This window comes from Numenius arquata, chromosome 6 (genome assembly GCF_964106895.1).
Source record: "Numenius arquata chromosome 6, bNumArq3.hap1.1, whole genome shotgun sequence".
Classification (NCBI taxonomy): domain Eukaryota; kingdom Metazoa; phylum Chordata; class Aves; order Charadriiformes; family Scolopacidae; genus Numenius; species Numenius arquata.
The window spans coordinates 46,413,516-46,441,152 of NC_133581.1; the positions used below are offsets into that span (position 1 = coordinate 46,413,516).

General features: G+C 39.9%; 1 protein-coding gene across 2 annotated transcripts in view; it reads left to right on the forward strand.

Moving 5' to 3' along the window:
• The window catches only part of DCAF5 (DDB1 and CUL4 associated factor 5), a 74,451-nt gene that overhangs the window by 27,982 nt on the left and 18,832 nt on the right, over positions 1–27,637 (forward strand). For both annotated transcript variants that reach the window (XM_074148793.1, XM_074148794.1), the window contains exons 6-7: positions 12,216–12,429; positions 26,620–26,686. In XM_074148793.1, coding sequence (XP_074004894.1) covers positions 12,216–12,429; positions 26,620–26,686 — 281 coding nt within the window. The remainder of the gene's footprint in view (positions 1–12,215; positions 12,430–26,619; positions 26,687–27,637) is intronic.

The window sequence follows — 27,637 nt, forward strand, 5'->3', positions numbered from 1 at the left end:
ATAGCATAGATGATGGAGAAGAGAAAGGGAAGCTTGTAGGGATGAGAATAGGAGATAAGAAGGAAGCAGTGAACTATTAGATATGTTCAGCTGTTTGTGGCATTACGGTTTTACTTGCTTCAGTTTCTTTTGCTACAGTAACCTTCCCCTTTTTTATCTCATCTGTACATTCCTTACAAGAATTCCTGGTGGCTTTTTGCAAAGTAGAAGAGGTGAAACATAACCAAAGTTGGGGATGATTTACCTTCCAAGGCTGCCCGTTTCATGAGAATAAACTATAAGCAGAGAGTATGTCTGCTTGACATTTGACTTTTTATGTTCCTGCAGTACAACATAGTGTTCCAGGACACCGGTCTTGAGTGTTGAGTTCTGGGAACACTTTTGTCCCCAGAACTCAAGTACTGGATTCAAGCTCTGAGTGAGGTAGAAGTGCTTACATGCGATAGACCTTTTTAAGATTATTCTGAAAGTTCAGGAGGCCTGTGCTGTATGTGTGGTTACAAGTCAATGTACTCGAAAAGCCCAATGATGAGTTAAAAAAAAAAATACCCTTGACCACCAGGGCAAACCTGGTATTCCTTGGTGACTGTAAACCTTGTGGCATATTTTAAAATGATCATACAAGTCATAAAAAGCCCAAGTTAAGAGAGCGTCAGTTTCAGTGTTTTCCATCAGTGCTTTACAGACAAAGCCAAACAGGAACATTAATTCAGCTTTGATTTCTGTCTTTGTCTTGGCTGAGGAGTAACTGCAGTTCAGAGCCTTTTTAAGCAAACTGCTTTTAGGTCACATTAAATGAATATTTGTGTCTCAAAATAGACCAGTCAAGAGGGCTTCAAACTAACATCAAATTTGCTTCCTGCACTGAGAATTCTGAGGAAGCAAACTTCCAAGCTCTGGATAAGGAATACTTGTTGTTAGGTATTAGCGAATCACCTGGTGATTAGCTCATTAAATAGTAAGCAAAATATAGAGATGGAAATTTCTTCCCTGTAATAGACTAATTAGATGCAGGGGGATCTTGAGGGAGGACTCTTCTTAGCATGTTTATGAATGTCAGGGTATGTTGACCTTGCCAGTGTGTGGAGGACTTTGAAGGATGTGGCTGTACTGTGCTGCTGTACTGACAGTATGTTCTCTAAAGTCTTTGTCTTGAACAGAGCTTTTTCTGCCAAGTGCTATTTATTGAACATATATAGAATACATGTTCATTTTTTGGGTTAAGTGAAGGTGGCCCATCCACCTGATCATAGCTGGTAAGAGGTCATTATCAGCATGTGGTGCATCACGATTAATAATCATTAAGAGTCCCATGTCTCTTACTTCATGCTTAGTTTATTAACAGTCACAATCGGGTTATTACAGTATCAATCACAACGGTAACACCTGTGTGCAATTCTAAGTACAAAACATAGAATTACTACCTTTAGGTGTTCCAGCTCCTCCAACAGTCCTCATCTCCAGCTCTTGTAGGATAGACATCCGGGATCTTTTCCATCAGTGGCTGATGGCTGGAGGATCTTTTCTGTTCACCAGGGTAGACGTTGGCAGTGACTGTGGCTCTTGATGAGGGGCTGCCCCCTTACATCACCGAGCCCTTAATGTCATAGTCCACATGAGGGTAGTCATATAAGTCAGGCAGCCCACCCTCAAGAGCTAACCCAGCTGTGCCCATCTTTCCACCCATGGGCTGAAGCCCAAAGCAATGATACACGGATCATATTGCCAAATTTGTTTCAACTTTGGACATACTATCAGTAGGTTGGTGAGCCTATTCATAGAGAGGAAGTAACCATAATTCCCACTGGGGCAGAGGTCTACTTGGTTACCCCATACTGGGTGTTCAGCTTAGTTGTTGTGCTGCAGGAAAACACAATCCAACTCTTACAACAGTAAATGGACTGTATGCATAACTTCTGATCCAAATCTGTTGGAAATCACAGGTACTCAGTACTTCTGAAAATCCAGTTCTTGGCTCCTGATTGCTTTGCCTTATGGTTTTATTTGTTTCATTTAGTTCACAGCCCTTTAAAGACCTGATGAGTATTACTTTCTTGTTTCTGGATCAGTGTAATGGTCTCTGGCAAGATGAAAACACTGTATGTACTACATGACCTTTTTCTACGGAGGGGTATGGAGTATCTCTCTACTCGTGATAATCTAAGGACGTAGAAGTCTTGCAGGTGGTTTATGTTAGATTGACGTGCTGACATGTAGTTGGAAAAGCTGGGGTTTGGATTCAGGAGTTCTATGTCGGTTTTGAAATAGAAGTGGTAGCTACCAGAACTACAGACAATTTGAGAACAGTTCTTCAGAGTTTAGTTAGATGCATGTCAAATAGACTGTCTTTGCAAGAGAGGGCTAAGTCCTACCTCTCAATAGAAGCATGGTTTATTCTGTTAGGGTTTTTTTTGTTGATGGGTGGGAGTGCAAGGAAAAGGGAGGAAAGGATGATGAGTGTTTGCAGCTCTGTCTGTACCACAGGTGATATTTATAGCCTGTTGTGTAGAGAGGACTTTAGAAAAACCTGTGTGGTGATGCAGAAGGTATTGTAGGGTCATAAAACCAGCACTGTAACTGAGTCCAAGTGATAGCTTTAGGTCTCCAGTGGTTGCCATATCTTCAAGGTATTTGATCCTTAAAGATCATACCAGAAGAAGAGACAGCAATTTTCTGAGAAATGCTCATGCACATGCTGAGTTTTATCCTTTCTGGCTTACTTTCCTGAGCTTACTCTAAAAAGTAGCTGTTGCCTAGTTTTATCTGTGTGTTAGCAATATGTCTGGTATGTTGGCTGAAATACTAAGCTTCTGGAAGTGCAAGTGTGGGATCCAGTCTTGTTGACAGTTGTGTTGAAGGAGATATTAATCTGGGGGGTAAACTCAGTTTTTGCTTCTGACAGTTGAGTTTGGTGAGGCTCAAGGCTCTTTAGAGACTAGGACTGGTGGACCGGGAATTTTCTCAAAGTAGCATCTTTGGTTGTAATTGTGTTTTCCTTACATGTTTTTAATAGGATGTTACATGATGGCTACAGGAGTGGGATGTTTGCCACAGGTTTAGCCAAAATCAAATGACTTCTTTAATGTTAGAAACATCTAAGGTAGTCTCCTCTGCCTCTCTAGTAGGGGGCCACTGAATTAAAAAGGGAGTACTTGCAAATAAGCCTTTTTGACTTTGGGCAAAGAGAGATGGTGACAATCATTAAGGCTTTAGTCATGCTGATGGATTAAGTGGTATTTCTGCTGGGAAGAGCTCTTTCCTGCATATGGACTCCTTTTCTTACCACTTTCAGCCAGTTAATGCTTTTTGACTTTTTTTTTTTTTTTAAATTTCTTTTTCCCCTTTTAGAAACAGAAGTGCTGTGCTAAAGTTGCAAAAGATGCAAATCAGTGAATTTATAGATACGTATTTTTTACTCTGAAGCAGGTGATATTTTCTGCTGCTGGTGTGAGCACCAACTAATAGAGAGTCTAGAAATACTCAAGTAAGTGTGCAAGTCTGCTGAGTACTGCCTGGTATTCAAGTGGGTGAAGCAGGTGCTGTAGTCTCTTTTCCCCACCTTTATATCTTGTCCTTATTGCGGAATTAACTAGGATGGTGCTATAGGAAAGGCCCTCTCATTAGCTTCTGAACATTCCTTATCGCACTGGCAGTCCTGCTTTATTTATGCCTGACCTTGTCAGCCCCTCTTGGGTTAGAGGGTTTAGTTTAGCTGCTTCTATGTTTAGGGCTGATATTTTTCCTGTAGTGGAGTGTATTCACGTTAGTCCACTGATGTGCAAACTGAAGATTTTGAAGTTTTCTTATAATGACAGAATGAAAGATTTCTGAATTTCCTCTAGCATCCTCAGATTTGTTGATCACGCAACTGAGTTTTGGAGTACTAAGGTTCAAATTGTATAACAAAAATAAGTATTGTTAGTACTTCAGCTTCTAATTGTTTGTTTTTCTTAGGGCTATGGTGACTCTTCTTCTGTTCAGTTTTTCCTGTCTTGGTTTAGTAGTTTTCTCAAACCTTATGAGCTAAAATCATCCTATCCATTGCAGATAATTAGCCCTCCATCATATGCATGTGGATTTTCTGATTTGAAGATTAAACTTTTTCACACCTACCAGCATCCCCACGCTAGCCCTAGTTTGGTTCTGGCCAGGCACTTTAAGCCAGGTACTGATCTTTTACTCTGTGGGATCCAGCTTGCTCCCAGAAGTGGCGGTGCTATTCAGGTTTATAATTTTCAAGAACATAAGTAGCTTCATGCAGTAAACAAGAAGTCAGGAAACCTGGTTTTGTTTCACAGTGTTGGGTAGGTCTGTTGATTGACCTCCCTTGCTCTCAGTTTTTCCTGTATCAAGGAATGGGAATACTGCCTGCTTCAAAAGCCAAATGTTGCTTATCTTTTTGTTAGCTTTGAAATTCTCTAGCACACAGGTCTTCCTAAAGCAAGAATTTAAAGTGCAAAGTATTGACCTTGCAATGTAAATTTAAAAGTATAAAGTAGTAATCTGTTGTTCAAAAGGAGCTCTGATTTAATGTGTTTTTATAGAGTCCTTTTTTAAGGAAATAGGTCTGTGATCATACAAGCCTTCCCCTAATCACCTTTATGCCTCTTTTCAATCAGGAGGGAATTAAAATAAGGAAAGGAATTAAGAGATAATAATTTTTGTTTAAAAAAGGAAAATAAAATTTAAAAAAAATACATTGGTAACTGAATACAAGGGAGGGACCTTCTTAGTGCGTTTACTGGGAGAACATCTGAAACATTAGTTCCACTCTGTTGTAAAACAAGGGAATTAGTCTTTGAAAGATCAGTCGATGGGAAATTGTGGTGGAACCAATTTGATGAGACTAAAGTTGTGCATGCAGTTGCATTCAGTTAGCTTTACATGATAATTTCTATTCATCTTGTGCCTATTAGAGGCAAAAGCTTTACTGATTCAAGACTGGACTGTGCTGCTGCAGGACCATCTTGGATCTTGCCACTTCTCCTGTTTAAAGAAAGGGTTACTTTCTTGTTGCTGCTCTTTTCTTTAATTTCAGCTTTTGTAGCTTTGTTAAATTAAAAATTCATGGAGTTTTGCTGGAGAAAAGAAAGGGAGTGAGTGTATTTATGTTACTGGATGAGAGAAGAAATCTGTGGCTGGTGTTACTCAGTTTTTCTAATGCAGTACAAGAATTGCAGCACAGAAACGTGTATAGGAACAAATGCTTCGGAGGACTGCAGTATTGATACATGACTAATGTTGCAGAGACACTAAGGTGTGAAGATGGATTTATCCTTCAGGAAGAATTACCAACTTTTACACTCATTTTACTGAGGTAACGTTCTCTGGTGTCTGTGTTCTTTGAGTTATGCTGACTTCAGTGTGTCCTTCATTTTACAAACAGCTCCTGTTCCTTCATTTGGCCTAAAGGTCATCTTCCCATGCCACGACTCACTGTATTTGCATATTCTCTGTCTGGTTATCTGATGGAAGCTACTCCTTTGTGTTTTGCTGGATTCAGCTGTACTCCATCCTACAAGATGCTATTTCTGAACAGGCTGAATAATGGACTCCAACTGTAGAATTTAGGGATTAGAAAAGGAGGAAAATAATCAGGTGATTTAGCTAGTTTATCTTGTGGTTGTTGGACAGTTGTTCTTTACTTTGTATTCTCTACTTTCTTTTCTGTGTTAATCTGGCTAAATGTTTTTTTCTTTTCCTGAAAAACTATTTTACTGTCTGCTAGATCTCATTTATTACTTACATTACAGTAACACCTAGGTGATTCAAGCAGAGAGTGAGAATAGAACACTCCTGTGCCTGCTGACTCTCAAATCTCTAGTGGGGGCAAGCCTAGGACAGTGAGAATGTTTGGGAACAAGTCTGTAATAAGACCAAAACAAACCTTGGATAGAGCTGGAGGAGGATGTGAAACATTCAAACACACAGGGTTGTTTTTGTTATTATTGTCATTTGCTACTGTTTAATCACTGTAATGGCTGAGGTAAGCCTTAAGTCCTAAAAGGATAAAAGTAATACAAATGAGGGGGAGAGCTTAGTATACTTTATGCCTCTGCTCTTGTCATCTTCCTCAAAACACTGAAAATCTGTAGGTTTTTTCCTGTGAATGAAGGCAGAATAAAGGAAAACATGATGCTTTCTGGAGAGCTGCCTGAGAACACCCATGAAGCAACATTAGCATTCAGTGATTCAATGAGATCATAAGGGCCAAACCATGCAAACCTTTGCTGTTACGAGGTCTGGGTGCTCTGGGTATGTAAATCTGGGGATGTTTGACGTTCTTGAGGCTCCAGAATTCTGAAGTCAGATAAGTTATTCTGAAATTACCAGATAAGAATCTCCCTTATTTAAAAAATTAATAAATTATTAAAAAAAAAATAATTATTGCCTTGATGGTTTTAGGGAGAAAGGTGAAGCTTCACCTTACAGTTTGCCGTGCATGAAAGTTTATTAATGATGGGGGCTTCCTTTTTATACTAATTTACATGTTCCTGACCCTAACAGTAAGGAGCAGAAGGAATGACATGTTCTTGAACATGCAGAATCTTTACCCTGAATTCCCTACTTTTTCAATTCCCTACTTTATCAGTCTTGGTGGATGTAGTTGATTTTACTTGTACGTTCTTTTTGTAGGAAACAAAAGGTGTTTAGTTTTGCTAACAATGTACAGCCTTTCTTTTATTTTGTTATTCTCTAAAGCCCATGCAAATACCTCTTACTTCCTGTTAAGGATTCCGGGGGATGTAGTTCTTGAAGAAAGTTCTTATAAAGGTAGTGAGATAATTAGAGATAGTGATGACAGAATTTAGAAAAATGAGCATGTTACTGAGAAATAATAAAATCTTGAGTATGGCTTATGTACCTTTTAAATCTTAAAACACTGATGGACTTTCTTCACGTTTGTTAACACTTCTGAATCCATACAGAGAAACTCCATACACTTTGACATGACTTACCTGCCTTTCAAAGAAGCTGTCTTGATATTTCTGTGATATTTGTGATCTACTTAAAAAAAAAATATGCATGCTAATTGATCTTGTGCTTGCTTTTCTATTATTCGCTAATTTGGCACTTTCTAAGTGTTTGCTCCAAACTAAGTAAGAATTGTGTGTGTTTACACACACAGAATAACTTTCTTCCAAATAAAACCCCAAATCTTTCTGGAGTTTTCCAGGCCAAGATTCTGTTTGCCGAGTTTCATTCCAGTTCTTTTTGCACAGTTAGAAGTTCCTCAATTTTGTGGTTACAGAAATGCTGACAAACACGGTTGTGTGTAATAGTGTGTATTAGTTACAAGCATTCAATTCATTTTTTCCTTTTAAGGTCATTCTTTCATTAAGTTAGTTTCACACACTGCTGTTTATGGTATCGACACTTTCTCCCTTCCTTCCTTCCTTCTCCCTCTTAAATGGCACTCATTTGCCAAGGACAGTGTCTGTACTGCAGTTTGTTGTCAGATTTGTAGCTTATCAAGAGAAGCTATTCAATGGTTTTATTTAGCGGTTCTATTTAATGCTGTCATGCATCCTGTTTTTATTTTATTTCTACCAAGACGCTGATCTTCTCTCAGTTCTAATGGCCACTGTCTGTTGCCAAGCTAACTTTTGAATAGCCTGGGCTAAGCTTATGTTACCACTCAGGCAGTTGACTTTTCAAAAAGGGATGAAACAACTTCTTTGTTTAGAAAAGGGGGGAGAGGAGGGAGAGGGAAATGCTTGTTTCAGGTATAGACTTTTCCTGCAAATTCTGAGCGCAGTGAGACTACTTCTTCCCTCACCCACTGGCTGCCAGTAGAACAGGATTTATTTACTTTAGTGGTGCTGCTCTTGGATTGAAAGCCTTCCATTGTTTGCCTGAGCTGGTATTTAGTTAACACTTGAGTGCTGCCTGTGTGCAGCACATCCAAGTACGGAAATTACCATATTGCACATAACTGTCCATTCTCTAGCTCCAGCGTGTGTGTTTGGATTGCAACGTTCCATCTGTGGACTAAATATTTCCCTTAATCATACAGGATGACTTTTTTCAAAACTCAGAAGTGCACGCATCTCTCTCTATTGCTTCCAGAGCTGGTGGGCAACATCAGCATTCCACAGCTGGCTGGGTGAGCCAAATTTGGAAGCAGACTAAATCCCGGAGTAGTCTGGGTCTGGATTTGTAAAGATAAAGCAGAAAGGGTGCCCATCTTGTTCAGAGATGCCCTTTTAGGTTTGTCTTCAGATTTCTCACTGGCTGTCATGGCCTATGTCTTCGAGAGGGGAGTATTGCTATTAGTCTGATGCATCAGTAAACTTCTCGTAACTGCAAGAAGGTGTTGCCTCTGAAAATCCTTTGCCGGAGCATGTAATAAGGAGCAGGCAGAAGTGGCAGTTCTAACATGAGCAACTTATCCAAGCATGTCTACACTGCCCCGCGTAATCCTGTGTGAAAAAATCCAAAAGTAGCACTGACTAAAGGTACAGAGCAGCGCCGTGATGCAACTGGGAAAGCGGAGATAGTCATTTGAGCACTCAACGTGCTTAAACACAGCTCTCCCATTCCTCTTCCCTCCCCACCCCAATAAAAGAAAAAGAGCAAAAGCTCTGGTTATGACTAGTTTGAAGATCTTTTAGAGCTTCTTGATTCAGACATCCTCTTCAGTAATAATGAGTACTAGTATTGGTTTAATACTATAAAAAAAATAAGATAGCTTCCCCCAGCATCTTTCTTGGAGATGATTGACTGCTTTTTTCCTGTGATTTTTATGGTGATGGAATACTGTGGAAGACATCTTTGTCAATTTTTATTTTTTTCCCAAAACCAGCATGGTTATTCTATAATCAACTAAATTTTATAATGGAAATTACTGAAGTCTAAATGCTTAGTTCTAAATACTGCTGCCATTTGCACTGCCTGCAGCAGGAGGCAGAGGGGGAGAGAGTTTTCTCAAATCCTTCATCTCCTCTATTTGTGAGCTATAGGTTCCTAGTTTTTCCACCAAGACGAAGCCATGAGCTGCACCCCCTCGAGACCCTCCCCCCCATCATATTTCTGACCATATCTCTCAAACCTTCCCTTGTAGGAGTAGAGAGAGCGCAAATATTTCTCCTCTGTTTGGGTCAGAAAATGGATGCTTGGGGGTTTTTGATGTCAGTTTGGCTCTCTTCATCCCCACCTACCTACCTGCTGCCTCTTTTCATAGCTTGTTAAAGGAAAACACTGTGCAGTTAATTTAACAAACCCTTTCAAAGAGGCAGAGAGGAAGCAAGCAGGACACAGCAGGGTGGGGAAAACAGAAGACCACTGTCTTGTGATTTAGTGCAGTGAAATGCTGCACTGGGAGCTCCGGAGTCTGGTTTTTGTGGACAGAATTGAGAGGAGGGGAAAGTCATCAGCATGTTGCTCTTCCATATGAATGGCAAATGGCTGCTTTAGCATTTCTTTCTCTATCAGCCAAACTTAGCCCACTGCCTTTTTTATTAGCGTGGGGTTTGGGTTGGGGGTGGGGTGGGTGGTGTTTTGTGTTTTTTTTGGTTTTTTGGTTTTTTTTCTTTTGAGCCAAATGTTCAAGGAACTGCAGCACAAACTGTATTTCCATTACATGTGTGGCTGAATTGTGTGGAGTTGAGGGTATGAGGTAGGCAGAGCTGTGGATCTTTTGAGAGGTGTTAACTGTGCAGCTCCTTAATTCTAGACTTCTTACGTGTGCATATGATCCCAATTTCTGAAATTCTAGCCTTTCTTATTTCATTTAATTTCTGAAGTAAAATATTCTTTCAGAGATCTGTTACACCAAAGTTACTGAGACACAATACAGAATTCAGCTACAAGAGGCATTTTCTTTGATAGCTTTGACTGCTATAGGAGCTTAATGAAAACATCTGTAAGCAGAATGGAAGCTAGTTTAATACTACACTACTATTACTATAAAATATAATCCCAAAATATTTCAGACAAGGCATAATAATAGTAACCATGGAAACTTTGCGTGGAGATTTGAAAGGATGGGACATCTGGTAGGCTCACTCACTTGAAGGCAGGAGAGAATTCCGGGTTGCGATTTAGATTGAGGAGGAGAACTGGTAGTGAGGAGAGGGGCTTAGCCTTGGAGCAGCAGTGCCTGCACCTTAAAATTACATCTGGTTGATACAAATTCTTCACCATGACATATATGTATATTTTTATAGAAAAATGGACCTTTTGTAGCCAAAAAAGTCTAGATTTATTTCTTCTGCTTGTTTTTTTGGCTGGGGTTTTGGGGTTTTTTGGTATTTTTTTTTGTTGTTTTGTTTAATTTTTGTGGTGTCTTTCTTTTTTTCTTTTTTTTTCTTTTTTTTTTTCTTTTTTCTTTTTTTTTTCTTTTTTTCTTTTTTTTTTTTTTAAGGAAGTGGAAACTTCCATAGAAAAAGAAATTGGCTTACACAAACCTATTGGGAAAGGGGGAGGGGAAAAAAAAAAGTCGAGAGTGTGTTTTGGGTTTTTGGTTTTTTTGATGCCTGACTGTTTTGAGCTGGCTGAGTACTTTATTGATCTCGAACAAAAACTAGGGCTGATGAGGGGGATCCTAAATCCTCGTTTCTAAGATTACAGTCTCTAGTATTAAATTTTCTCATGTTTTTATTTAAAACCATAAACACTATTAAGAGAAGCACAGTGTCTTTGCCTAGCAGGAGGAGAGTGCACATACACACGTGAGAGAGCAGGACTCTTCATGCTGATACAGGCGTTCAGAATTTTTGGTGCTCAGCTTGAAGCTCTTACAAGTTGGCTTTGAAAATATGACTTCTGGTTGCTTTGTGGCATTCTGACTTTCAGTTCACAAAGTGAGTGTCTGTGAGCGAAGCATATTTCCAGTGTATTCATTAAGTGGAATCTTCTATTTTGTTTTTGGTTTTGTTTAACTCTGGCTTAGGAACAATAGTTTTTTAACTTTACAGTATCTCATGTAACGATGCGTGTTTCAACCTGCATGGAATGTGGCTTCCCGTCCATGTGGAGTGACTCATTTTTCACAAATGTTGGGCAGAGGCCTAAATCAAAAAGTAAAATGCATTAAAATCTATGATTAAACTTCCCTCTAGAATCTGCTAATTCTGTGCTAGTGTGCCTTGTCTGGTCCAGAAGGTACATAAAAGTCACAGCTCTTAACAAGATTTGATGGGGATTGCTCAAAACCTGTTAACAAAAGGTCAAGCTCTGGTATTGCTTAAGGAGGTTTCAATGTTCACTGAACAAAAAATGAATAAAATGCCTCCATCTTTGTCTCCCTTCCCATATGCACAATCTTTTCAAGTGCAGGGATTGAATTAAGTCTTTGAAAAAATCAGAAAGCTCGTACAATGCAAGTTGAATTTCAGGTATGCTTTGATTATCTTTAGGTTCCTGGATGGAACAAATTCCATGTTCTCATATTGTTTTAAAGAGAAAGCCTGGAAACTTGTGACCCTTTGTTTTCATCTTGTATATATCAGTAAGAACTGATACAAATACTCCAGCTGTGATCATACAGCCTTATATGGGACAAGGAAACCAGCAAATTCAATGTGTGAAAGTTTTAGGTAATAGCGATGTGGTAGCATAATTGTCTTGCCTACTTGGCAGTATTTTTAGATGAAGCGGGTTTGAGATTAGCTAAGTGACTTATTTTAGCATTTCTTGTAATAACTTATTAGTAAGATGGCCTTCTATGTAAGACAGCTGGAACTGATTGTAGAGTTCAAACGTTCTCTGATGTCCTGTAGAAATGTAAATAGAAGCAGAAGTGAAATAGTGGTCAGGGTGTCTACAATTGGAGAAAATGCCACCCAGTGCCAGAGCAGAGGGGAAAAAAAAAAGTTTGGGCTGGCTGGATTCAGGCAGCAGCCGACCAAATATTGCTGAGCACTGGTAGGGTCAGTCCCAAATGCAGACATCCCAGAAGTGCAAGAACAGCCTTTTTGAGGCTAAGGCTACTCTCTGAGACACTGCTCCTATGCAGGAAATGTTTTGTTATTAACAAAACTACTCGCTCTTCTGAACACTTTATAGTCTTAGCATTTTGATAGTTTGTTATTCAGGTTTTGAATCAAGTTTGTTCAGGAACTGATGATTTGAAGCAGAAACTAAGTAAGATTATGGTTTACTGGGCTTGTTTCTTTGAAATGACTTGGTAAGTTTAAAGAGAGAGTTCTGTCTTTAAGTAGTTAAATTCCTATGCGCGGCCCATCTCACTTGTTTCCTCTGTCTTTTCCCAGTTCGCTGCTCCGCTATGGTGGAAACCTCTCCCTTCAGAGTGCCATGAGTGTCCGGTTCAACAGCAATGGAACCCAGCTGCTGGCGTTGCGTCGGCGCCTTCCTCCGGTCCTCTATGATATCCACTGCCGGCTGCCCGTCTTCCAGTTTGACAACCAAGGGTACTTCAACTCATGTACCATGAAGAGCTGCTGTTTTGCAGGTGATCGTGATCAGGTAATAAGCAAGCAGTGATGTCCCAAGTCTCCAGAGTTTCCATGCAACCCTCTGCAAGGGTTTTTTTTCACGATTCAGGAATTAAAACAGGAGGCAAGAGACATGTAGGCTTACCTCAGAACTGTTTTGCAACGTAGGCTCTGAAAAAGGAAAAATGTATACCAAAGCACATGATAAATTTTACTTGGAAGGTGATATTCACAAGAAAAACATTTGCAGAGGCTTTTTAGGTCCAATTAATAGGATTTTAGAACCGTGAGTAGACAATATTATCTCCATATGCTAAGGAAGCATCTTCCTTTCATTTCGGTATCGGTACTGAGTCCAGTAGAGGCAATCCAAAACATAAATAGTGTGGATTTATAGAGTTACTGATTCTTACTTCAAATTATAATGTTTCTCCTTTAATACTATATTAATAGATCCCATTATAGGTCTTTATAGTTCAGTAATTCTGTAAGTGGTGATGGCGGGTGCTTAGGAGGGAATAGTTTGTTACTTCACTGAGGCGGGACTCTGTCCCTACTACTAAATCACAAAGAAATAAGTCACACCTAAAGTGACTAACAACAGTTTGTATGACTCTGGAGCTGGATATTGTCTTTGGACAGCTGTATTTAATAACCACTAACACTGTGTAAGGACAAAAAAAAAATGTATTTTTAAGCCATGATAGTATAGAGCCAAGATCTGAAAATTCTTTGCTGTCATCAATAAAATTCCTGCAGTCAGAATTTGGTCATTAATTCTATTGCTGCTGCTGCAGGAGGCAGAGTTGAGCTTCTTTCAGACTGCAAGTAGGAAATACATTTGCATCACTGAAGTTGAGCAGTGTTCTTCAGTTTTACATGGTTTTAGGTAGAAGAAGTGTAAAAATGCAGTAATGAAACCATCTCAAAAAAAAGAGTGGTTTACTATAAAGAATGGGCAAACACATGTATTGTTTAAGAAGAAAACTGGTTACAATTTGTGGTCCGTTACTTAGTCAGCCTAAAGATGACACTCATTTCTCCTCTGGAAGTCAGAGAAGACCTGTGTACACTGTGACATACAGTTAAGCTTCTTATCTGTTACTGAAAATCTAGATAAAAGCCTTAGTATCTGTTGTTGTGCTTTCTAAGCCATTTTATGGGTGTGGTGTTATTTTAATGGGAAGAATATGGTTGTTCTGTGTACGGTTGATACTTCAGAATTCTGCATTTTTAAAAGACTTGGTATTCTTTTGGTTTGATGGACTTTCTGTTCAGGTAAGTAGCAGCACATAATGCTATTAACCAGTTGGAAATCAGAGCAAAATACATTTATATTCTGTTATAAATGCTATAAGAAGCTAATAAGGAAGATGAAGTCCAGTAATCCTCAACTTCAGCTGACTAGGATTGTCTACACTGTAGATAGTCCTTAGGGACTGCCTTTTACAGAGAACCCAGTTCCAGGTGTATCTAGAGAAGAAGGTTAGAGTTGGAACCTACTGTAAGATACAGAAGACAAATAAAAAAAAAAAATTACAATGTTTTTTGACTTTACCCTTTTGTACAACTAGTATGCTTTTGCTTTCTGGTGAGTTTTGTGAGTATGAAATAATGTATACAAGACTTCACCCGCAAATCAGAACTCATCAAAAAAATAAATAAATCTGTTTCCAATTTAATCTGGTTCCAGCCCCCTCTCCCATTTAATATTGCTGTCCTTTGTCTTAATAAAGAATGTCTTTCATTCAAGATCCATGCAAAGTGAGCTTCGTGGAATTCCTTGCTTGTATTTCCTTGTAGGATCAAAAGTTTGTGTGGGCTATGGCTCATTTGGAGAGATCTAAGGATAAGAAAGTTGTGTTCAAATTATGAGTGGCACTTGTGGTAAGAAGGCTTCTTCAGAAATTTTCTCTCATTGCACCTCTTATTTTCCTCTGTCTTCAATTTTTCTTTTCATCTTTATTAAACTGATGACTCAATCTTTTTTTCCTCTTTTAAGCTGTCTTAAATAGTTAGGTTTTAATACTTCCTACAGAGCCTAGTAATATAAAAATGTGACTCTCCTGTGCTCAAAAACTATTATGTGTTGCCTGCACAGTTAGTTATCTGATAAAGTTGCATTTCAATTCTATATTTTAAGCCTAACAAGCAAGGGATATCCTTAACTCCTCAATGCTTAGAATGCAGTTGCATTGGGGAAAAAAGTGCTGAAAGGGGGAGGCCTTTCTTACCCAGAGGAGGTGACGCATGACCTATCACTGATTCAACTTTCCAACCTGGCAGCAGCATTGACTACTTCTTTGTGGTTAATGACTTGTATTAACACTCAGAGAGCTCAGGCAAGTGTTTGGTGCAGTATAAGGAAGGGATCAGAGGGTGGGTGAGAGATGGAGAGATGGCCTTTTGGCACTGTGAGACTCGGCACCTCACAGAACTACAGCCTTTGCTAATCTTTCTATGGTGTTTGTACATGGAAAATGGTTTCCTCACAGGAGGTTTTCCTGTAAATCATGACCACCAGGGTTTAAAAACCCACAACTGTTAGTATCTTAGTACTTGCCTTTGGAGGTTTGCTGCAACACAGTGGTGAAAATCTACAGAGAAGGTAAATAACATCTTGTTCTGTATGGAGCTGTTGGATTCTAGTATGGCAAAACCAAACAGATTCCAAGCTGTTTCCAAGCCCACAGAGGGAAGCTCTTTTAGAGGTCACCCTTATATTTCAAGAATTAGTTTCAAGAAACTAAATACTTAAGTTCCCATAATGATCAGATGCGTTATTCTTACTTTGACAAGGTATATGTGTTAAATTAATACAATTTCTTTGCACAAATAAAACACACGCTGCTGGTTGCAGAATGGTTTGATTGGTTTGTCTGTTGATGGCAGTTAGGCCCTGTAGACTAATCTTTTCTCATTATTGTCGTCTTAGCACCCAAGGATTGTGACAGGTACTCAAACAGGACTTGCATCCAGAACTCCTGAACTGTCACTCTAGAGGGGAGCCTGCTGCATACCAGCTTGTTTTATTGGAGCATCTGTGATGCAAGGAGGGTGAAACCTCTTAACAAAGAATGAAATACCATTAATGCTTTAAGGAACAAAACTCAGAAAAATTCACCTGCTAACCCTAATGATTTTTTTTAAGTTTGAGAGAACGCGTTCTGAAGTGCTTAGATGGTTTTGAGTCGTTGCAGGTATTTTGGGTGTGTGGGTTGTAGCACAAGCGAAGCGACAGAGATCTTAGAGGATGAACAGCTTTGCTTCTTTTTGTGTCCTTGCAAACTTGTTTTCCTCCAAAAGCATTATTGCCCTTGTCCTTGTGAATCTGATTTGAAAATCAGCAAACAGTATACGCAAGCATTTTTCCTAGAAATGCCGTAGTCAGACTTTTCTTGTTTCTTACAACTACCAAAGCTTGAGAGGCAATATTTAGATGGTGGTTTATTTGTACCCATTTATAATTGCCTTTATTTGCTTCTCTCAGAACTCTGTCTTTTGTCTATGTCATGAGTGTAATGACCTCATTCACATGCCACTGATTTTTTTTCTGTTCTTTGTAGGCGAGCTCTGATGTTGGTAGATAAATGCATTCAAAATTGTATGCCATTTGCGTTATCCGGGAGCTCACTTGAGTCATACAGCTGTGGAAGGGAGAAGGATGAGATAGACTGGATGGATCAAGTGTGACTCTCAGCTGCCCACTCCCTCTGTTGGCTGTAGAAATTTATGTGAGAGCATAATCTATCCATCTTTCTGGTGCAGGCATCCAGGCCCAGAATTTTAAAGGCAGTTTGTTTATGCACCTGACTCCCACTGGCTTTACCCTGGTGTGCGCAAGTGTTTGTTTACATACAAATCATAAAGTGTGTGAGAATCTCAAGTCGTGTCAGGGTGCTGGGGGAGTTTCCATTCTTGTCAGCATTAAAATTTGGGAAATGTTGTTTTAAATACTAAGGATTTTTAGTTGCTAGACTGCTTTGAAAAATATCTTCTTGGATCTGAGGATATGAGAAATATTAAAGGACTTCAGCTTTAATGCATTTTTAAGTGTAGGAGCCTCAGAGACCACAGTGATGGGCAGCAGCAAAAAAAGCCCCACAAACCCCACAGACCACAAAAAACCCTCTAAACTAAAATAGGCCAAAAGCTTTTCTTGCTCAAGAATTGTTGCCTGTGTCATAGTGATGAATGCTATCAGCTCATTCCTTTTCTCACTCTGCAGATAATGTGAGGCTCTATAACGCTTGTAGCTGTAAAATCAACTGCTTATTGCCCAATTTTTAAAAAGGCGGGGGTGGGAAGAAATAACTTATACCCTTGTGAATCAAACAAAAAGTGTCTTGACTCTGGCATGCCCTCAGACATTACGTCACCACTCAGCCTTCTGTGTTGACATTACTTTGGTATAGGAGAGTTTCAGGAATGCACCGCTCGCGGTCCTGCAGGCTGCTTCAACTCCCTATAAAGTTACAGCCTTCATTATGTTGAAGTCTGTGTTAAACAACCCCAGTTAGGGACAACCCAGTTTTTAGCGGGACAGAATTATTACATGACCATAACCCTTCCAAGAGCAGGATTAGCTGTATAGGTGCCAGGGGCTGTGCATTGCCTTTTTAAAGAAATAGAACTTTTCTTCTGAGTTCTTCTCCACGTCATCTAACTTAATGGCCATTTATCTCAGGAAATAGTACTTATCAACGTCTAGCCTTAAAAACTAAAAAGAAGAAAGGGAATTATTCTTCCAAATAATATGTTGTGAGTTTCCTGTGCATAGAAGACTTCTTAATGAATAGTAGCTTGCTGCAGTCAGTATTTCTTAATATACGAAAAGCGCTCAGTGTGCAAATATGTTGTTGTGATTGGATGAAAAAAATCAGTGTTTTACTTTGCCTTAAGTTGGCTTCTTTCAGGAATTACTGATGAGGTGGTATTTTGTTTTTTACTTTATTTAAATGGCATTTTAAATCACAGCTATATGTATAACATTATATACATATAAAATACATACATGAGTACTTTATCTGGTTATGAAATTATTTATTTCCCATCACTTTTGGTAACTGACATGGGAGAGTCATACTGAAAATGGCTTTTCAGAGTCAGGGTCTTGACAGAAGGGGCTGGGAGTTTTCTTTAACCCTTCTTATGCTGATCACCTCTTCCCAGTTCCCTAGGGCATCCTCCCTGCTCCATTTCCTGCCTCCCTTCTCTTCTGCATTCTGGAAGACCTCTGGGCAGTGATGCGTTAGCCAAAGGGACCCATGCTGAAGCTGTATTCTGGTGGAGTGGAACCCTGACTCAGGAGAGTGAGGTTAACAGGCTTCGTGTTCCTCATAGGGGCATCACAGGAGATCGGCAGTTTAGTACCATCCCTGGCCGGGCTGCTGAGAGGAAAGGGAGTGAGAAGTGACACACAATGGGTGCTGCACTGGCAGTGTTTCTCTTGTAGCTGTTAAAGCTAGGCCTTGTCTAGATACTGAAGAAGCAACTATGAATTCTGTAGGAGGATTTTGACTAATAGAATATTTGATTTAATGTGTATTTGAAAAAGTAAAGTAACAGATGGCTGAAAAAAATGCAAGAGAGCAGTTGGGGTACATGCGATTTCAGCCATGTATAGAAGAGTGAGTCCCCTTCGTATGCTCAGATAAACATGGTGTTGCTTTCTTTGCAATGTAATAGGAACATTTTCCCTGCCATAGAAATCCACAGTAAGGGTTTCTAAGTTGCTTTTGTTCATGAATAAAATTACTGTTATGGCCTTTCTCTACAGCAAAAAGGCAGCTGTAAAAATGTTGATGGATTGTTCTTGATGATGCTTCTGTAAGCTTTTAAAATTGCCCCACATGGAGTTGGCTGCTTATAAGATTAGGGATTTACGGAGTGGGAATACAAATTTTTGGCTTTGAATTTTATGTACTAGGAGCAATTTGTATTTCTCCAGTCTGCTGTGTCACAGCTTTTCTTTTTCCAGTTCATGAGATAGGCATGCTTTTTATTGAAGAACAAAGTTTCTGTTGTAAAAATCTTTTGGACATACCTGTTTGATTCTTAGGCTGAGATAGAAAACTTTTAAGCTCTTTTTTGTGCCAGTTTCAACCTTCCTGGAAAACAGACTGAAACGGTACAGGTTGTAAGCTGCTGTTCCGGCCAGTATGAAAAAAAGACAGCTGTTTTCAAAGCAAATGTGTTTCTTAATACCACAGTGCTGTGAGCCCTAGTTGTAGATTACTCTTTAAATTTGTTAAATATTGCACAAAGGATATGATTTGTGCCCCAGAATTTATTACAAAGCAGAGATAAAAGAATGTATAGGTTTCCTTTCTTGTAGGTAAATTATTTTCTTAACCATAACTTTTCCATAACACATTTCAGAAATTACTTTCCCAGTTACGTCTCTCCTTACTTTAGGCTTTGTCATTGAGAGACAGCAACAAGAGGTTAATAGCCTGCAGAGGTGGGTGCTCTTACCCTACACCCTGGTTTAACTGCCTTGGAGGGAGGAAATTCTTAGTTGGTGACAGTGAGAGCTTCTAAAGGGAGGAGAAGAGGCAGCCACTCTGACTGGGGTTGCAGTCTGAGGGTACGAAAAAGCTCTATGCCCTTGAGAGGGGAGGTCCTGTGCTTTACTTGGGCTGTACTGGCATCCACCTGAAGCTGGTTGAAAGCTGGTTGAAATACATAAATGAGAAGAAATAGTGTTGAATGACTGTGATTTGTATGGGATTTTACTGTTCTAGCTACCGAACCAGACTACTGCTGTGTTACGAGCGCTGATGTTGGCATAAGGGAATGTAGGTGGGAACATACCTACTGAGGAAGTCAGTAGATGATCATTAGAGCAGGTTTTCAAGCTGTACTCAGTGGGAGTTCTATACTAAAAGCCTAGATTCATCAGCGTAAAGGTTGCAGCCTGACAGAAAGATCAGGAATTGCAGAGAGATGGAAATACTTGACCAATATATGGTTGTTTATTTCTTAATTATTTAAGGAAAGAAAAAGAGTGCTCTGCTCTGTGGGAGACCCTATTTTTTTTCTTTCATTCTTCTGGTATTGACCATCTCAAACAAGCTGTATTATGTTGCTGATTCCTTGTTTGTTTGCCTCTCTTAGCTTTTTGAATAGGAAAGTCTTTTCTTCCTCCATAGATGTGTCCTTACCTTGTTTCCTCTCTGGTCAATAGGTACTCTAACAACAAAGACATGATTTGAAAACAAATCTGTAGACTTTCTACTTGCAGGAAATGCAGACTTAACAAATTCTGATCAAATAGTAAATTAGGTATCAATCATTTTTTTAAAACGGAGAAAATAGCAGAGGAAGTCTCATTTATAAGGAATATGTGTAGAGCAGTCTTGGCATCACAAAAGGCCCAGAAGCAGCTATCAAAAAAAATTTTGTTTGTCTTCTGTCAAACTTTTTTCATGCAAAAAATGTAATATATAGCAAGACCTCTGTTCATGGCTGCAATGTTTTATATATACTTGCAAGCACACACACAAATATATGTGCATATGAGGTGATCTTTCTTTTTACTTTTTATTTACAGCTTGCTTTCTAATTCCCTTTTAAATAGTTCATGAGAAGCAGATTGTGATGAATCATTGGGATTTTGTTGGGTTCCAGGATGAGTTCCCATTTGGGTTTCCTGATGTTTAGTAGTGGGGTGTAATTATGATACTGCTTTGCTCTCAGTGGCTACTTAGAGGGTCTCTCTCGCTCTCTTCCGTGTGTCTGCCTGTTTGTAAAAGAATATTTCTAGGCAGTCCACAATTCTGTAACCCTCAGGTCCTCTATCAAATTTGAAATTGGCCATTAGGCTTAAAAGTTCTTCTAGTCGGAGAGATGCCACAAAGAACAAAAGAGCATAAGCTCTGTTTCCTTAGGAAACCTTTCCTCCTTGGAAAAATACAGTTTTTATGTTCTTCATGTAAATGGATTCTTTCTCCAAAGTGCTGATTGCTATGAATTTCAATCTCTTTTGGACAAATAATGTTTTTCAGACTTCAGTGATGGTTCATGTCAAACTGTGGTTTCCTCAGCGCATATCCCACCACAGAGAAGATGTGCAAGGCGGATCTTTAAATATGCTCAAGGGAAGTTAAGACTTCAGCCTAGCAGACTGCCACCAATCCAGATTCTTTATATGTTGTCATAGGGGAAAAAAGCAAAGTGACTCACCCATGAGTTATAGGCAATATCATAGAATCATAGAATGGTTCAGGTTGGAAGGGATCTTAAAGATTATCAAGTTCCAACCCCCCTGCCATGGGCAGGGACACCTCCCGCTAGACCACGTTGCTCAAAGCCCCATCCAGCCTGACCTTGAACATCTCCAGGGATGGGGCATCCACAACTTCCCTGGGCAACCTGTTCCAGTGCCTCACCACCGTCACATATAGAGGGACTGTACATCCTGCCTCTTAAAGGAGGTGTGCAAAGCACCAGCAGAACTGTTTCAAATTTGGATGCCTCCGTACTTCTTCCCCAGTGTATGGCTTTTGCATTACTTCAAGAAGCTAAGGGACAGTTAAAAGGTTGAGAAAAATTCTGTCTATTCTGATCTTTTCTGCCCCAAGTTTCATGGGCCCCTCTGAGGAAAGGACAGACATGGTCAAGTGAGTGGGAATTGAGATTTAAGAAGTTTAGTCTCTTTCAGAGCTGACTTGTTAGTAAAAGCTGTAAGCAGCAGCATGGAATTTGAGTATCTCTTAACAAGCTTTTTCCTGTTAGTAACTTAGCAGCAATCACTTTTCAAATGTTTTCATCTCTGTACCACTACCCGTGGTCGCATTCATCCATTTATAATTCTATGATCGTGGTGCTTTTCGGTTTGTGTTTTTAAGACAAATTCCCCTACATTCTTCTTGTTCTCCCCTACGCTAGTAGGGCCATTCAAAAGACTGGCTGATACTTTTGGGAAAATGATCCATGTTGGCTGGTCCCTTGTCTGGGGCCAAAAGCTTAAAAATGTCTCTGATACAGGTCTTAAGTAAGAAGAAATTTTATGGAAACAGGAAACGTGGATGTTTGAAACTATAAAATAAGGTTTGATTTAAATACAATTTTTTTTAAATACTCCATATTCAGTAGCACCTGAGGAAATGTAGCTTGTGGGATTTTGAAAGCTTTCAAACTGGCAGTGGTAAGAACAAAAATAAACCCCCTAGAGGGGTAGTACTCTGCAAAATGCAATGCTAATGCTACTGTTACGAGACTATAGCAGCAGCAGATTAGATCTCCATTTATTTATATCAACTGCTGTAATTTCCTTGGGGAGAGAGAAAATGAGAAGAGTTACAGTGGAATGAGTGGGGAGTGCTAGTCCGAAGTAGTTCTGCCAGATTCCTGATGGTAGTTCATTTTAAGCATTTTATGCGTACTTGAAGCTCAGACTGAATTTGTGTTTTCTCCAGCAGCAGACTAACCACGCCTGAGAGTTTTCTTCCTTCTAAGGCAAACTTCTGAATCAGCAGCTTGTAGTCGTCTGGAAGCCTTTTCCTGTCATTGTTGCTAACAGCTAGACATAGAAGCTGATTCTTCCCTTCTAAAAAAATTCCAATATTAATTATTAGCAACTGTTTTTCTGTCTAATCTCATGTTCATGTGAATATTGTGAATGTTGATTTCCGAAGTCCTGGTCAGATAGGCAGCAAAAATGCAGACAATGAAACAGGTGGTTTTAATATTGGTCTCTCCCCCCAGACATCTGAGCATCTGAGCTCCTCGCGCAGTGTCTGGTCTGATTCAGAATTCAGCACTGGTTCTTGAGGTTATGCTCTGCTTCCAGTTTGCCGTTTTGGGAGGGAGTGTGGGAGGAGGGAGAGAGCCATTTACTTGTCTCTGTGAAATGCCTGGTTTTGCCTCTCACTGGCTTACCTCTGTGATTTGATTATCTGGGCTTTTGTTCTTAAAGTGAGTGAACAGAAGGTACTTTGCACATCCCCTCTGGACCAAAAATCCTTGGCCACAATTAAAGTGGAGTCTAAGCATATGCAGCATGACATTCTTTCATCTACCCCACCCCAGCCCCTGTCTTTTCTTTCTGTTCCTTCCTTTATAAAAGTCTACTCTGTTCCCTCAAGATTTCAGTGTTATTAGCTAGGGCTTGGTGCACTTCGTAGCAATTACTACTTTGAATTTTCTAGTAGTATGGACTGACTTGCATTTTCATAATCTTTATTCTCCAACTTTCAAGTAGTGTGGAAAACTATTGGCTCATTGTTATACTAATAATGAATACATCAAAGAAAAATTTTTGCAGATGATCATGTAGATGTCCTAGTAACATCAGTCCAGCTGCGCTCTCCAGAGGCCTTGGGTTCCCATTGTCTTGTGCAGAGAGTACTAATTGGAATTGAGTTTCTTTTGGAAATGTCATGGAAGAGGCGTGTTTCTGGCTTTAGCAGCTTGGGGGTCTATTCTTGAAGCTTCAGCTGGCACATCTTTCTTGCAATAGCTGCAGTCATGAAGTTGTGCTTCTGGCAGTCTCTTGATCTCTCTCTGAAAAAGCATGTTCCACTTCTCAGACCTCTATCACCTGGTCTTACAGAAAAGGACAAAAGGAATGCATTTGGGAATTCAGTTCTATATTGTAAGAACAGCAGGAAAACATGTATCCCAGAGGTATCCTAATGGGAAAAGAGGGTGGAAAACAATGCTGGCTGCTACAGTGGTGGCAGTGGAATGGCAGAGGTACCAAACAGTTGGATATTTTGTGGAATATGATTTCTTTCTGATAATTATTGGCAGAGCTAGCTATCAAAATAAAATTTCAATTTACATAAAAAGTTTGGAACTCACAGCCCATTGCTTACAACATCAAACTTGTGTAGATGACTTTGTCAATTAATGATTTTGGCACTTACTGATGGCTGTCTCAGTTGCAAGATTAAGCCTGTAAGCACTTCAGAACAGCACAGATGCTGAGCTGAGCTTTGTTCTGTGACTAAACATAAATTGCAATGCAGATCATTCCTACTTTTTTTCTCTTCATTCACTCCAGAATACTTTGGCCAAGTGTATTTGACTGGTGCAAATGTCATAAAGGCTAGAAAACGGTAAAGATGTGAAGGACTTCATGGTGCTTTAGAGCTTTTTGTGCTGAACTGCAGCTTATGCCTCGATGTGGCCAAAGTTTGTCTTCCCATTGGAGTTTTCATGAAGCTGTGATATGTGATGGAGTTTAAACGTTTCAGGTGGGCATTCTCCTGACACTGCCCGCCTCTCCCGCCCTCCCTCCTTCTCACTCCCCAACCCAAAAACCAGCCCAAATCCACCAAAATAAGTATTTCGCTTTTTAGTTCAGTAATCTTTGAAAAAATGAATCAGAAGACTGCTTTGACTTAAGGTCATCTGACTTAAGCTGCTTCTCACAGCAGAGCATCTTCCAAGTCAGATCAGGTTGCTCAGGGAATTGTAGAGGTAAATTCTGGATTTGCAAGGGTGGAGATTCCAGCACCTTTCTGGGGCTGAGCTGCAGTGTTTGTTATGCTCCTCTTGAACGTGCTGTTCCCTTGTGCTCAGCTGGAATTGCCCTTGCTGTGACTTGTGACGGTCGCTTCCCGAGTGTCCGTGGCATTCCTCTGAGAAGAGTTTGTCCCCAGCTGTTCCGTATTCCTTCAGACAGTGAGAGACCGTTGGGGTCCGCTCTGTCCCTTCACTTTCTCTTTTTTCTGGCTAAATAAAGCCAGTTCCCTTAGCTTTTCCTTGCAGGACATGTGCCTTCAGCCCCAGTGGCCCTTCTCCACTCTTTGTCCGAGTCATTAGTGTCACTCTTGTATTGAGGGACCCAAACCAGACACAGTACTCCAGGAGTGGCCACAAAAGTGCCATGTAAGGGGAATAATCGCTTGTCTTGACCTCTTGGTTACACTTTTGATAGTACAGTCAAGTTGCCATTAGTCCACATCACGGCAAGGGCACTCTAAATTTTGCTGTCTCCAAAGCAAGACAGAGTATACTCAGATGAGTGGTCTTTGCAGGTACTACATTCTTGTTCATTGGGCAATGATTTCCTACATGATTGACCCTTGAGTCTTGCAGGATACACAGTGTGTTCCTCTGCAAATCAGTTCAGAAGCTGACTTGAGGAGTCTCACAGACACTTTGTTCCCTGCACGTTTTTTCTGTGTTGTGTGCCTGGTGCAGGATAGCTCAAATCTGTCACTTTGGGGTCTGTCATTTTTGGTAGCTTGCTTTGATTTATGGCATAAAATGACTCTCATGTTGAGGAGTTGTTAGAACTTGTTTGTTTTAGAGAAAAAAAAAAAGTGTTATGGTCATAAATTCAAGATACTGAGCTTTCTAGCTGTTTTAGAAGTCTCCATTTTTCCCCACGTGTCCTAGGCAAACCAGTTGCTGCTTCAACCACACAATTTGGTAATAAATACTAACAATTGGCAACAATTTTCATAACTTTAAACAAGACTTCTTTTTTTCATGTAGCATTTCTTGTGTAACAACATATTAGGGGTGCTGGGAGGCTGCTTATATGAGCCCTAATCTCTGTAGTTTTGGCGCAGTGGCTCAGCCTGCTGTGAGCTAACATTTACAAGCAGTCAAATGAAAGGGGAGCACATATTCCTGGCACCGTCAGGTCAGTCTGGCAGAGGTGAGCTGCCTAAGGGCTTGAACATGTTGGCTTTTCGAAAAAACTTTTCTGGCTTGGAAAGGATGGGTCTATGAGTGATACAGAACTAGTGTGCACAAGTTTTTAAAGGAACTTTTGTTTGATCAGTGCTTCTTATCTGTCAGAAAACAAGCAGAATTGCATTCATAAGTGCTTACTCACATCCTACATCCTTAAAACTAGGAGAAAAAAGAATGGTTGGATTGTCATAGGAGGAAAGCAAAGAAGGAATTTTAGTGGTTGGTTATTCCATTTTTGTGCCTGGAAGCATCCAAACACTTCACGAACTTAATTAGTATTGCAAACAGAATATACGCAAATTTATGGCTGTAGTCTCCGTGTTAGTGTATATTTTTTGTTTATTTGCTTCTCAGTCCTGTGTTATTCCAGGACTTGTCTCCTCACTGCTTGATGTTACTTTGCCTGATGAGTTTATGTATTCCTGGAGAATGAAAGACACAAGCCAATTATATGTGAGCCAAACAAAACAGAATGTCTCCTATGAAAGGTTAGAAAAGGGACAAACTCGCTCCGTTTCTTTCTTTTTCTCCCTTCCTTCTACCCTAATAATAATAAAATGGACTTCTGGACTGTATTGATTAAACAGAAACCTTAAGTCAGTTGAGGGCTAGAGATTTACACTGTCTACACCAGTATAACTGGAATTGGAATCTGCGCTATAGACTAAATGTCATCTCATCTCTAATGTGGGAGAGAGAGAAATGACATGGAATACAGTTTATTGGGGAAGAGGTATTTGGAGACAAGGTGCTGTTTGTGGCTTCTCGTAACTGAGAGGCATAAGCTTTTTGCTGTGTCAAATGTCACCTGTCATTCCACTGCATGTTTGTAGTATATTAAGCTACTTCAAGTTGCGTATTGCCTAAACTTCTGTACAATAAAGATATTGCTTATCATTCATGCACTGTTGAAAAAGGGCAGCCTTCCATCTCTTCAGAGTAACTATAACCAGGAAAAAAATGAACAGTGTGATAAATGTGGGGTTTTTTAAACTGCTTGAGACTTGCTGACAGTGAGTGTTTAGCTTTGGTTTTGTTCAGTGTTCAAGATTATCCTCAGTGACTGACTTTTGATGGTCTTAGTAGACTGGTGAGCCAGATGTGTTGTGCTTGTGTGTAGTGGACATGCTAGCTCTCTTCTTAGGTATGTGTTTGGTGGAGCTTTCCTCAGTAGTTCAGGAGATGAAAAAAAAAGGATGAAAGACTTTAACATTAAAAAAAGAGCAGAGTTGCAGGCTGCAAGATATGAGAGTTTGATCTAGACACGCTTGTATTAAAGCCAACCAAAATCCATAGCCTTATTTAGTGAAGATGGCGTACGTTTTGGGCAGTAAGCATTAGATACATGAAGCGTGCTTTTGAATTTTGGTCCATTTATATGTATGCAACATTTTTGTGCTGGTACTTCACCCCCGTTTAAGGGTGAGTTGATCATTGAGGTGCAACAAATGGCACAATTTATGCTTTTTTCTCATCTTTGGTTTGGAGAAACTAGATCAACAATAAAATAACATAATTCAGGTGATACTTCGTGGTAAACTGTTTTTATTTTTATTCCTAACAGTACATCCTTTCGGGTTCTGATGACTTCAATTTGTATATGTGGAGGATTCCTCCAGATCCAGAAGCAGGTAAGTTTTGTTGTTTTGGAATTTGGGGGAGAGGGAGCAGGTGTCTGACAAATACTAGTTTGTTTTTGGAAAAATTGCTGTTCTTACTCAGCCAGTGAATCTAGAGTGATTCTGATGAAAGCTGGATGGGGAGAGTTTACAAATGCCTAATTCAGTCTCTGGATAAGAATGTCCAATGCCCTTTGAATCTTTTATTGTACTGATTTTATTTTTCTTCTTGTATAATGGTCATTTAAATCTTTTTGATGAGCTGATGGAGAGAAAGAGCTGTGGGTGGAGCAGGGTGTGTCTTCCTCCCTCTTGTCTACTAACTCTGCTGCTTCTAAGCTGATCTGAGTTCGCTGAAGAACTTGCAACCTGTTATTAAGAAATTTCATCTCATAATGAAGCTTGCAACATAAAATGATGCTGGGTTCACAGGCTGCTGCTCCTTACAGCTCCAGTGCACTGGCCTCTCTTCCCCTCGTTCTTTCTTCTTGCACCAAAACCCTCCCACTGATTTCCAATGCAGAGCAGTTATGCTTTTCTACTTTCTGGGTGGAGAAGCACTATCAGCTGCTGGAAATGACTGCTTCTGACTCTTTTCTGACCCTTCCCATGCTGGGGCAGACATGCTAAGCAAGTAGCGCTACCTCAGCTCTGCGTGAAAGTAGAGGAGAGGGGTGTTAGAGTAAAGAAAAGCAGCGGGGGGGGGGGGGAGGGGGGGGATGTAACAGTAGTATTGTAGATGCCACAGTTGGTCAGTGCCTAATTTAGTGTCTTCTGGTATTGCGTAGGGTTTGGCAATATGACATCATCCACTGCTATCTCTAAGCCGTACGACATCAGCATATCTCTTCTGTTGAAACAAATCCCTGGGTTCTTTTAGAAGGGTGTGAATCCTGACTGAAAGACCCGAGACTTTACAAAAATGTTCTGCCATTTCTATTTTTAATGGCTCTGACAGTTTAA